Source organism: Mastigoproctus giganteus, chromosome 10, assembly GCF_048544385.1.
Source record: "Mastigoproctus giganteus isolate SK-2022 chromosome 10, ASM4854438v1, whole genome shotgun sequence".
NCBI lineage: Eukaryota > Metazoa > Arthropoda > Arachnida > Uropygi > Thelyphonidae > Mastigoproctus > Mastigoproctus giganteus.
The window spans coordinates 172,198,270-172,210,871 of NC_143584.1; the positions used below are offsets into that span (position 1 = coordinate 172,198,270).

The 12,602-nt window shown below is 38.7% G+C and overlaps 1 protein-coding gene across 1 annotated transcript in view; it reads right to left on the minus strand.

Annotated features, from left to right (window-relative positions):
- Window positions 1–2,478: 2,478 nt before the first annotated feature.
- LOC150079485 (bone morphogenetic protein 4-like) overlaps window positions 2,479–12,602 on the minus strand; it is a 55,194-nt gene continuing 45,070 nt past the window's right edge. Inside the window, exons 6-7 of the mRNA XM_090384067.1 lie at window positions 11,286–11,416; window positions 2,479–3,173 (exon numbers count right to left, since the gene is read on the minus strand). Coding sequence (XP_090240193.1) covers window positions 3,048–3,173; window positions 11,286–11,416 — 257 coding nt within the window. The 3' untranslated portion in view covers window positions 2,479–3,047. The remainder of the gene's footprint in view (window positions 3,174–11,285; window positions 11,417–12,602) is intronic.

Consider the following 12,602-nt stretch of genomic DNA (forward strand, 5'->3'; position numbering starts at 1 on the left):
AGTAGGTTTCTCGAAGTCTCCACTGTTGGGCACCGTTATGTAGATCAGATAGGTATCCTTTCTTCTTGTCGATCAGGATTATGTCCAGTCATTATCATTATCTGTTTATCCATTTTGGTGCTGTTTCTTGTATTCTCTCTGTCTTGTGAATTCCTCGGACCGTCTGTTTGTCCCGGAGTATAAACAAAATTTATTTAAAAAAGTGAACCACCCTGGAACGTTAATGTTCCAGGAGGGTGTGTTATTTATAATCCGCGGTACCGCACGGACAACGGGTTAAAAGTAGAGTATATGCGGGCTCGACCCGATAAATTTTCACAGAAGTTTACTCGTATACAAAAGGTTGAAGTTGTAGTAGCAGAGGCATGTGATGCAAGAAAACAAGCTTCTGTAGCATCAGCCAAATAATATACAAGTTTTTAAAATTATATATATGCTCTGAAGTTATAAAAAATTATTTCTAGAAAGGCATTCATTGGTGCGGCAAAGGTGTCCATCACATATTCATCAGCCGATAACTGTTCACTATCGTTTCTTTCTGTAGAGCTTATCTTCGCAGAATCTATCCGGATGGATGCTTAATTTGTTTAAGATCTCAAGGGTATTGGTGGGAAACATATTCCTTTGAGAATTAAGATTTTTATGAGTTATCTGAAGCGGGAGGCAAGGGTTTGAATGATCCGGAACTTAAAAAAAATATGATGGGGCATCTATTCGCTCTGTTATGAGCCGTGCCTAAAGTGAGGGCATTTCTTGCAGCCTTAAGATGTTTCCAGGGAATGGTGCCCAGATTTGCTTAGAGGTGGGGTTTAGAAATAGTAAGAGGGTTATCCACCACCCTGTTCATCCATCTTAGTAACAAATATCCCAATCTGAAGTTTTTGTTGAGGCAGGAGCAGAGTCCCAAATTTCAGAAGCGTAAAGCGTTATAGTCCTAAGGCACTTCAGGAAAATCGGCGCTGGTTACACATACCTACGATCTCCTGGCGTACGGTCCATAGTGCCTTACGTCTTCTTTTACATTCTGTCAAAGTGATGCTGGAAAGTGAGCCCTTTTTCTCAGATGAGGCCTAGGTCTATGAGAAACATCACCCTTTGCACCCATTCACTGCATAAAGGTTTTGGATATGTTTTTAACTATTTTTTTGGTAATCGTTGTTTGAACTGATTTTGAAGGGTTCGGATGCAGCTAATTTGTTCAAGATGTTTTTCCTAGGCTCAGTATCTGACTAGAAGTCTGGAGGTTTATATCATGTTTCTGATGAGGATTATTTGAGCTCACGTAGAACTTCAGGTCGTTGGCATGGGTAACAAAATTTGAAATATATACTAAGAAAGACACCATTTCACTCGCTGAAAGCACACTCCCCTGCGGGATGCATTTTGTGACTTTGAGGGTTACCTGGAAGTTGTGGGAAATAAACATGTCTCGAAAGTAAGGTTGTGCTAATTATATACTAGTCTTTCACACCAGCAACACTTGAAGATAGTGAGGCTATTGATTTTTCAGTATTGCAAGAACTGGGTAACTGAATAGCAAAACTACTTCACTTTCTTAGCTTTTGTTTTACCTGCTCTAAATAAAGTGAATGTGGAATGTCAGATTACCTATTTCAGAATAAACAAACTGAGTAATTCAATTTGCAATTTTTTTAAAGGCTATTCTCAATTGTTTCATTAAAAGAGAAATATTCTCTTTTAATGAAAGAAAATAATTAAAAAATAAACAGAACTGGCAAATCCTCGCCCGTTATCAGCGAGGATTTGCCGTTATCAGCGTCCACGTGGACGCTGATAACGAGCGGTCGACTTATATTTTAGTTTAACCCCTGATTAACCCCTGACATGGAGAGATACTGGATATATCTATGTCGGCTTACCCTTTGCCAGTTAATTTATCAGTCTCCTGTCCATTTTTCCATCCGTGGAGGGAGCGAGCTTTGCCTTCGTAACTTTGCCTTGGTAAGATTTGTACTTAGCTGTTTGTATGTTATCTGTTTGGCAGTAAAGATTTATTTATTAAACGATATCCAAAAGGATTTCGAAACTTTGTCAAAATTAGTATCTGAATGGTTTGGTTGGTTATTGGAATATTTTGTGTACAGTGTTTTTCCAGTTTCTTTCAATAAACTCGATTTTTTTGCCTTCAAGTAAATTTTAGAGTGTGGTTTTGTTTAAAATCTTATTTAAAAAAAAACCAACTAACAAAATATCAAATTGTATGTAAGAACTAGTTAGCTGAAGTATGTTGTTTTAATATTTGTTTTTCCGTTGACTGGTAAACTTAGCTATATATCAATATACTTATGCTGTTGATATTACTGGTCACATATCAAACACAATTTTTGGCACAAAATATTTTATTAAACCATTTGCATTTCTACAGTATGTGATAATTTCGCTAGAAAAATCATGTCCAGCAATGAATAAATAAAGATCTTTGCATTATTTAGAAATAGAAATTGGTTAAACTGATATCTAACAGATGATGAATATACATAACCCGTACTGAATGAAATATCAAAATATGAAACGCCCCGTTGTTAGGAAGCACGTTATGAAAATAATACTTTTTTCTGTCCCCTCTCTATATTCCCCCTTCTCGTTCTCCTTGTATGCATCCATACTTGTCTATTTTATGTGTATGCGGATAGTATCGTGGTAGCTATATTCTGCAGTTTATAAACTGAACATAAGTTTTCTAGTCCGACGTTTATATAAAAGTTTCCATATTGTCACTGAACAGTTGAAACCCACCTCCCTAAGTCAATGCGGTTTCAATTTCACTGGCAGTCCCCAATAAACGTCAGTGCATGCTGCATATATTGTTCGTATGTGGAGATAGCGGCAATCACACCTGACGATGCTAATATAGACATTTATATCCCTGTCGTAGGCACCAAAACGTTATCACTGAGATGCCCGGCGTATATTACAGCGATGATACAATAATACTGATGACATATTGGTGCATCCAAGAACCCGACTTTAATCTTTTCACATCTCATATAGTGGTGTAATTTTATGAACTCTGTGTTGATTTGTAGCTATGTGGCTCTACACGAACATTCTTCTGTGAGGAAGTCATCCAGAATAACCCTCCGAAGTTGACCTTCTGAATTCGAGAGGAGGATTGGTAACGAAGAGAACTGACTGGGCACGCAGGTGGAATGCTGAAAGAGAAAGAAGACAAATATATAACAGTATGATTTCAGATCACTACATTACAAATAAGTATCTGCATAAATAACTAGCGGTAAATATACCTTTTGCGTGATTTCTTGAAGTATTTCTTATAGTCTCGTATGAGTTTAATTTTGGGATATGGTGATTATTGATAAGTAATACGGGATGTGTGAGATCAAAGTTTCTAATCCTACGTTATAGGCACATATCTGTATAACTTGTTTTTAAAATTTTTTCCATTTATTTATTTTTATTTTTATATATGTTACAAGACATAAAGTCCATTTGCAGTGTGCACCGTCCTAGGCATATGACGTTGTACCCGGGTGGTCAGGCGAAAGGATGCATAAGTACATGCGCTTTTAGTAAACGTGATTCAATATTGCGTGACTGCTAAATACGATGCTGTTTTTTGTATTCTACATTGTGAGGTTCTTTATATAGTCGTCACTGAGTATAAACAGAAAAAAATATTATACGAACACCTCAGCCCTGGGAAGCACTGGTTGATTCAGAGGTCACATGACAGGTGCATGGCAATATCAGTTAAAAGTAGGATATACAAAGTGGTTGTTGTAGTGGGGATTTAGGAGCATCAACGAATAAGGCCATACTGCTCCGTATATACTATCTGTAAATTGCGTGTGTTTAGTGGTCTATTTATTTTCTGTTTGCTGGACGAAACACCCGAGTGTCCTGGAGAAAAAACTGCGCTACTCTCGCCTGAGACCGACTAACTCAGCCACGTTGTGAAAAAGGCCCGTAATTCCTCACGTCATCGAGGAACTCGAACTCTGGTCTTTTCCACCCGGTGTGGGAAGGACGTATGTATGTATGTATGTATGTATTTAACTGTCGAAGGGTGGCACCCGGACATACATCCATCTCCACCAATTTATCATATAATATCATATTCTCATAATGGCCTGTTAGTGTAAGTGTGTGTAATGTGTTATAAGTCAAACAGGCTACTCTGCCACCAGGTGATAGTCCATTGGGCAATTACCACCTGGTGCCCATCCCTGGCACGAGGAGCTATGCCTGGATCTATTAACTCTGGCTGTGCATATTGCACCTAAATCCCGCACCCACCAGTAAGGGTGCAAGACTGGTGGGTGCCAGCAGTCCCGCTCCTGGGGTGCCCACACCCAAGAGCCATAAAAAAAAAAAAAAAAAAAAAACAGGTCTTTAGTCAGTATTAGTAACATGTATACTCCTCCTTTTATTAAATGTCAACCTGCAAAACCGTTGAAATTCTACAAAATTCCTTTCATTAGACAGCCAAATTAATTCAGAACCCCTAATAAAATTAGGTACCAAATTAAATAAGTCTAATCTAAATTGATCATACAAATTGCATTCATATAAGATATGATCCCATGTTTCCAACCTTCCACAAACACAGTAAGGATCTTCCACTAAACTAATTGTGGGTGTGGGAAGGACGACGATCCTACTAACTGTGCTATCCGCAAGGGCCTAAAAAAAAACTAAACTAAAATTAACTATTTTATTAGGGTCACTTGGTCTTCGCCTCCAGCTATGGGTCTTTTTCACAACGTGGCTGAGTCGGTCTCAGGCGAGGGTAGCATGGCGTTTTCTCTTGGAAACTCGGGTTTTTCGTCCAGCAAACGGAAACTCGACCTCAGAACACAAGCAATTTACAGACAATATACACGGAGCAACACGGTTTAGTCGCCCATGCTCCTGAAACCCAACAACAACCAATCAACATCTTCGCCTCCAGCAAGACGCTGCGGCTTTATACACTGGACTGCCGCATTCTCGGCTAAACGCCGCGCCTGGATGGGAAAGAATATTTGGGCCCAGGCTAGACCCCAACACGACCGTTTTAGATCTTCAAACTCGTATAAATTGGTTAAAAATATATATTGCAGAACATCACATTTGGCTCTCGGTTGTAGTTACGGTGTTGCAGGCAGGCGGCTGTTTGTATTTCTCATAATTTGATTGGAAATGAGACTCCTGTAGACTTCCGAGTTGAGCAACCTCTGATAATTTATGAGGTGAAGGGATGCATTGGGGAACGTCCTGTCCATTAGTCTGGAGAGTTTGGATTTGAATTGTTGTTGGTTTCTTGAATTTTCTCTGTTGGTAGGAGCTATGTTGGCTAAGTTTGGTGAATTGGTTGCAGAAGTAATTAACTTTGCAAGAAGTATGACTCCAGTCTCGTTGATCATCTTTTGCAGAGGCTTTGTTTTTAAGTTTTTATAAAGCTGTTGCCTGGATATTGTACGGGGAAAACGAAGTCTAGGGCATGGAATTTTTTGACGGTAACTTGAGGAGCGCCAGACCAGATTTCGAAGGCATAAGATAGAATGGGAAAAATGCATCTCTGAACATGGTTTATGACTGTTTTTCTATCTTGAATCGCTGCTGTCACTTGCTCGATTAGCCATTTTGCTTTTTGGATTTTTTTTAGTAACATGTACATAGTGAGAATAAAAGGAATGATTTTTGTCAAAAACAACTCCTAGGTCTTTGTGAGCATATACATTTGGAATTGAAACATCTGCAATTTTAATTTCTATGTGGTTTGGTTGTTTCTGTAAGGAATAAGTTAATTGAACATATTTGCTTGCAGTTATAGTCAAATTGAGATTCTTTAGATACTTGATGATTCCGCACATCTTTAAATTCGCATAATGGTAAACCTTGCAAATATGGTTCATGGGTGATGATTAGGTCTAGAGTATTATTTTCCCTAGTACTTTCCCTGACATGTTGATACATATAGCAATCATCGAGTTGATTTAAAAATTTTGTCCTCCATGTGGAGTTTCCTTCCCATTTGCTCCAATCAATTAGAAGAAAATTGAAATCATCCATAATAAGACATTCACGCTTACTTGCCCGTTCCATTTGCATGCAGAGGCTGTCATCATAATCCTCACAATCACCTGGCCTGTAGATTACTCCCACTCTCATTATACCGTTCTTTCCAACTATCTCACACCATACAGATTCAATACTAGCATCCAAAACGTCTGAATCCGGGAAAGCTTTCGTCGCGCTCAGGCTACTTTTGATAAGAAGCATGACCCCATCGCCCCTTCTATCTTCTCTGTCCTTCCTAAATACATTATACATACCGTCCTGAAACTCATCATTCCTTATCTCCGGGTGCACCACATTTCTGTAAGCCCTATTATGTCAGCGTTACTTGTCCTTATCAGCAGTTCCAATTCACTCATTTTATTGACGACACTTCTGACATTACTGTATAAACAATTAAGACTTAGTGTTCTTGTATAAGAACACTAAGTCTTGACACACTGACACACTCCTTAAAGTTATTTAAGCTCGCTTCCCTGGCATTTGCTACTCACTCATTTGAAACGCTTTTGCCCTAAGAACATCTTGCTACTATGTTCTGTTGCGGTAACAAACAAATACACTTGAGGTATGTGCAAAAGTTAATTTGACCAGTACTATCAGATAAACGCGTATCTATATTACCCTTGTCCCTCCAAACTAGTAGTTTCCCTGACCTAAATTTAAGGTACCCTCAATAATACTAACTTCCACCACCACCTTTGTTTAAATGTATCCTGTCTCTACAAAACAGATTCCTTCTACCTACAAGTGCTGGCCAAGCTGATAGAAATTTATCCCCACAAGCCTTGCGGAGTCCTTCAAGTCTTGAGTTAATCCACAATGCTTTCAGCATACAATCACTCTTATCGTACATGGGCAGAATTGCAGACACATAAGACATTGTGACCTAACTTGCGACATTTCTTCAGCATGGTCCTATTTGTCTAATAAATCGCCAGACCTCTTGTCAAATCGTCAAACAAATGTCTAACCAGATCAAACCTCTTGTTGGACCAAACCTTAAACTTTTTTTTTCATAGTCAAGCAACGGGCTTTCAGGATCTTGCAGAAGTCTCCGACCCTTGATAATTCTATCAACAAAAAAGCAAAAACTCTCGTCATGCGCGCTAAGAGACTCCTCTCTTATGGAGAGGCATACCAGCTCAAGGAGAATTGTTACCAAGTCAAGTTTTGACTGCTCTGTGGATCGGAATGCGTTCTAAGTTGGGCGGATCACATCTTGCTGGGTTGGCTTCTGGTCATCCTACCCCCTGCTATAACGGTGGGTTTATCCCAGTAAATAATTGTAAAAAAATTACAAATATTGATATCAACGTAGAACATATTGAGCATTACAGCTCCAGTTCATACTACACATTAAATAATAAAATTCTGCTTTCTTCTATCAGACTGACCAAACAGTATCTTGGCTGTTCAATAAACAACTTCACAAGCAAATGTACTATTGGACCCGTTGGATTTCCTTTATTCTTGCTAACATTTGCCGTCCATTCATAATAGATTCCCTCTTGCTTACCTTTAATAGGATTCTCGCGTCTGCAACTATACCCTACGGAAGCAGTGTTATCGCAAATCCCATACCAAAAAACAATGGAAATCAAAATCCCGTAAGGAGTATAGACCAATCTCGATAAGATTCAATATGCTGAACATCTTTAAGAGAGCCATCCTCAGATACATAAATGAGCACTGCTTTGGCGACAGACCCAGCTATAAAGAACAGATGAACAACCTCAAATCTTCTCGAGACCTGTAGGATGCAACGTTCCCTAAACAATAGAAGACAAATGGATATACTTTTCCTCGATATCAAAGCAGCATTGGCTCTGAAACATCATTGCTAGAATATCTCAATTCCCTATCTGTGTTCAACCAGTTCACTCTAGAGTTAGAGGTTAACGGATCTCTCCCATTCCTGGATATCCTAGTAAAACGGTTTGGACATAAAATGTGCAAGATGGGTGTGAAATTCGTCATTTTGTTTTTACTTGGCATAGTCCACGCCTTGGTCGTAACAATTATCATCCTTCCGGAAGAACTCTGTTCCGTGCCAACAATTACTGAAGATTCTAGGAAAAATGGTTCAGGTGTTGCCAACCACCAGCATGATGAATGCGTTATTCCACCAGCAGTACCAAAGGAACTGCAACCCCGCTTTAGAATTGGAAGACTGTCCAACCCAGTAGAAGTTGCAGCAGTAAAATATGGATTTAATTATAAGCATCTAAAACATGTTAATGAGTACTGGGAGATGGAAGCAAAAAAAGCAAACGGCTTTTTCTCAGTTTGCTACTGAAATCGAGGGCCTCAAAATCAGCTATCTTCACGCCAAACCAAATGATGTAAATCTTGAAAAGGTTCATGTCGTCCCTCTGTTGTTTATCCATGGTGGACCAGAACCACCAGTAGAATTCTACGTAGCGATTTCCATATCTTAGAGAATATCGAAATCAGTGTATTGCTTTCGAGGTCATCTGCCCTTCGATTCTAGGATTTGGATTCTCAGAGGCACCCAGTAAATCTGGATCTTCGGCAGTGGATACAGTTCGCATCTTCTTGAAGTTGATGTTACGTCTTGGCCACAATAACTTTTATATACATGGAAGAGGATGAGGAACAACTATCACTGCCATGATGATCCAGATGAAGAGAGGTTCTCAAAAGGTCCCATATGCAGTTGCAAGTTTTCAAAAGGCATTGCTTAAAGTTTTGAAATATCCAGAAAATGCTAAAAGCAATAGTCTTGTTCAATGTATTTCCCTTCATCGAGGATTATCCTCTTCGGGGATGGAGGAGGCTGCTTTACTTGCAGAATGCTTTCGGTCGTTCCTGAAGGAATCATTCAAGAGGAAAGTAATTCCGGATATCGTCTTCTCGTTTCTGGAGAAATGTCTCGAAATAAAAATATTTCCAAATAGCGTCCGGTTATTTATAGAGAAATTTATCATAAAGAAAAATAATTGCGCCCCTTGACACGAGATTCAACAAACGTGAGGCCTCATTGATTCCTTGATGAAAAAGAGACACGATTTGTCTCGAAAGCTACAGTATCTATTTGTAATCAAAGATATTCTGTATCTATTTGTAATTAAATTGTTTTACTGGTTAACACTTAATCTTCTTTCACCATGGATCCCAGTACAACAGTCCCATTTGTCCTCAAAGCAGCATATGATAGACTCTGCGTCAATTTCTTGCTTATAATCCTCGAGAAACACTTCAGAATTGGCCCTTTTTAGTGGACTGAAAGACAAATCATTGTGATGCATAATAACAATTGCTTCAAGTTCACCAGAAACGGGGGCATTTCCTAAGGAGGCGTTCTGTCCGCATCCCTTTTGCGGCATCTGTTAACCCCTTCATGACGCTGCATAACAACTTTATTTCGCATGTAGACGACCTAAAGATGTTAGTCTCTCGCAGGAGTGCCAAGGCGCTGTACATATCTAGGCTGCATCACGCCAGATTAAAATTAACATCACAGCCCTTCTAGATGGTCTTCCTGTCAACCGAGTCACACAGGTGAATTGTTCATCGAGTCGCCTGCGATGAACAATTCACCTTCTTGTGGCACTTTGTAAAAACCAAGGAAACGACCCTTGCAGCACTCTGGAGAGCAAGCAATAAGTCACCGGTGTTTGTCATCCTAGCCTCATAACGCAATATGTCTTGAGATGTGCCTCCCCGGTTGCATCTATGCATCTGTTGTTTGGTTCTCTGTATCGTCTATTCCAGTGTTTCTCAACCGTTTTTGTTCGTGTACCCCCAAAGAACCACGTTCTTATTTTTGTCCCCCATATATGTATGTCTACTATATTTTACTACTCTTCACTTGAAATGAAACCATAATTAACATAACTTTCTTCATAATAACGATATTTGGGTTTAGTCTCAGCTTTCAGAGATTTTGCGGTATTATGTTTAGTTTTAGTAGATTTTCCAACGACATTCTCACACCACTCGGTCCAGATGAAGGAGTAACAAGTGTAACTTCATTAGATCTTTGCAATTCATTATTTTCACTGCATACACTGCCGTTCTCACCTTCACGTTTTCGCTTTAAAACAAACTTATCCATAATGGGGTATTTAAAAAAATCATTTTTTTTATAAGTTTTCAAAAAAAAATATATCATCTCAATCAGAATGTCAAAATTTTTAATCAAATTTAATTAATCCAAAAACGGAATGTGCGTATACTGTAATTGGATTTTGCGGTACTTGACACTAACTCAGCACTTCGGATGAATCATCACTTAAATCGCAAGTGTATATAAAACCATACAAACCACTCTTAAGTAAAAAATCGGATAAATCATCACTTAGCTTAATAATGGCACTAGTGTAATTACTAGAGAATATGGTTAAGTAAAAAATACGTTTCAATTGTTCCAAAATATTTTTGTTTCTTGTTAATCTCTCGCGTACCCCCGGTTGAATAACGCTGGTCTATTCGACTCAAGAGTTTCTGAATCGTAATGTGACTAAACAGGGTACTCGGAAAACCTTTCATGGTCTCAGGAAGCATCCTATATACCACCTTTAACTGGGAATTAATCATAATAAGGATCAACATCATTAATCTGGCAAAACGTCTTACATTCAGAATAGACGCACAAAAATTTCTGAAATTATTTTGCTGACTCGCAGCCAAAGGATAAACACACGGAACCAAGGCAATGCGATGCGCTGCGCTCCAACTATGACCATCGCAGAAGCCTATATAACGGATGTCCCGTCCAATACGGTAAATCTTGAGAACCGGCTGGGCATAGATATAAAGCAACTGTGTGCTAGTAAGACCTACAGAACTGCCATTTTCCAGCAGACTTTCCAGCTGGTGAAGAACCTCTTGATAGCTCGGTGTGCCGCTTCTCCGGCAATGTAGTACGCATCGTACTACATGCTTATATTCAATGTGTATAATGCATTTAGTTCAAAATGAGATGAAAACGTTTAATACCTAGTTTAACACCTTTCTTCCCGAAACAGATTCATGTAATTTTTGTCCTCTTCGAGTTCAGTGTATTGTGTTTTCCTAGTGCGGATCAATTTTTTTTTGCATGGCCGCCTGTGGCGTAGAATCATCAGACAACTGTGTGCCCCTTCGGTTTCTCGGGCCCTACACACACTCGTGCTTTATGTAATGGTTAAATCGATTCTGTGAAGTAAAGTTAGAGACACAGTATAAACATATAACTTTAAATTATGCAACAACGTGATGAAAAAACATTAAACTACCTTTATGGAATCGTGATGATCTTTATAGAGATGATTATATAAATGTTTTCTTGAGCGACCCGGACAGTTTCCTGTACAGTATGACCAAAGAAATCCTTCCGGTTCGAGGATTACATCTTCCAGGCCAAGTTCTGAAAATATAAGCAAGCCAAAATTAAACATAATTTTCATTTATGTAAAATGTGCTTAAATTTATTTTATAAATAAAATGCTACTTAATTAGCACCTCCACAAAGAATAAATCCAAACATTGTACAGTATTTATATCTGCGAAGAAGATATAAATAACAGCACAGCGTCTTATAAAGCATTTTTTTTTCATTACTAAATTTATAAATATTTCCTGGAAAGAAATTTGTGACATTTGACGAGACTTTGGTGCACTATTTCAGCCCTATTTACGAGGGAACAAGCATGGGATGGAATAGTACCACATGACCTCGCCATCTCTAAGATTGTTCCCTCTACGAACATGGTAATGGTGGTGATTTTTTGGGTAGCAAAGGGTGTCATCTTCATTGATTTTCTTTTGGAGCGAGAGACTTAATGTGGATTACCACTGAAAATTATTTGAAGTATAAAATAAAACCGCAATATAAAAAGCCAACAGTTCTTTCCCAGTAGTTTGATCTTAGTATCTTTTGATAATCATTTTTTCATAGTTTTGGCAAAAGTTTCCGTTTACAGAAGAAGAAAAACAAGTTTAATAGAACTACAAAACGAATTACGTTACCACAGAATTGCTTTTTAGGTGCGTTTGCAAATGCATCACTGTCTGTCTGCATTAGCATTAGTAGAGGCATATGATGAAAGAAAGCAAGTTTATACAGCATTAACCAAAAAAAAAAAACCTTCCCATGTCACCCATCCATCCACTCCAAATGTTTGTCTAGTTGTTCCTTGAATTTATTTAAACTGTGAACTTACACAACGACAGATGGAAGTTTTGTTGCAGCAGTCAACAACCCGCTGGCTAAAGGCAGATTTCGGCACATCTGTTCTACAACTATCTTTCCTCAATTTGAATTTATGTCCACTCAGGCGATTAATCTGGGAAAGAGGAAGAATCGCATCAACTTGTTGAAACCACTCAAGGCCTTACACACCTCAATCAGATCACCTCGTAGGTGCCTAGTCTCCAGACTCTGCAATTTTCAGAACTTAAGCCTTTCTTCTTAAGAGTAACCCTCTCTTCCATTCACCGTTCCACCAGCTCTACATTTTTCCTAAAATCAGGCCTCCAGACCTCTATACAGTACTCAAAGTGTGGTGGCTTGACCATTACCTTATACAAGGGGATAATCACCTCCTTATCTG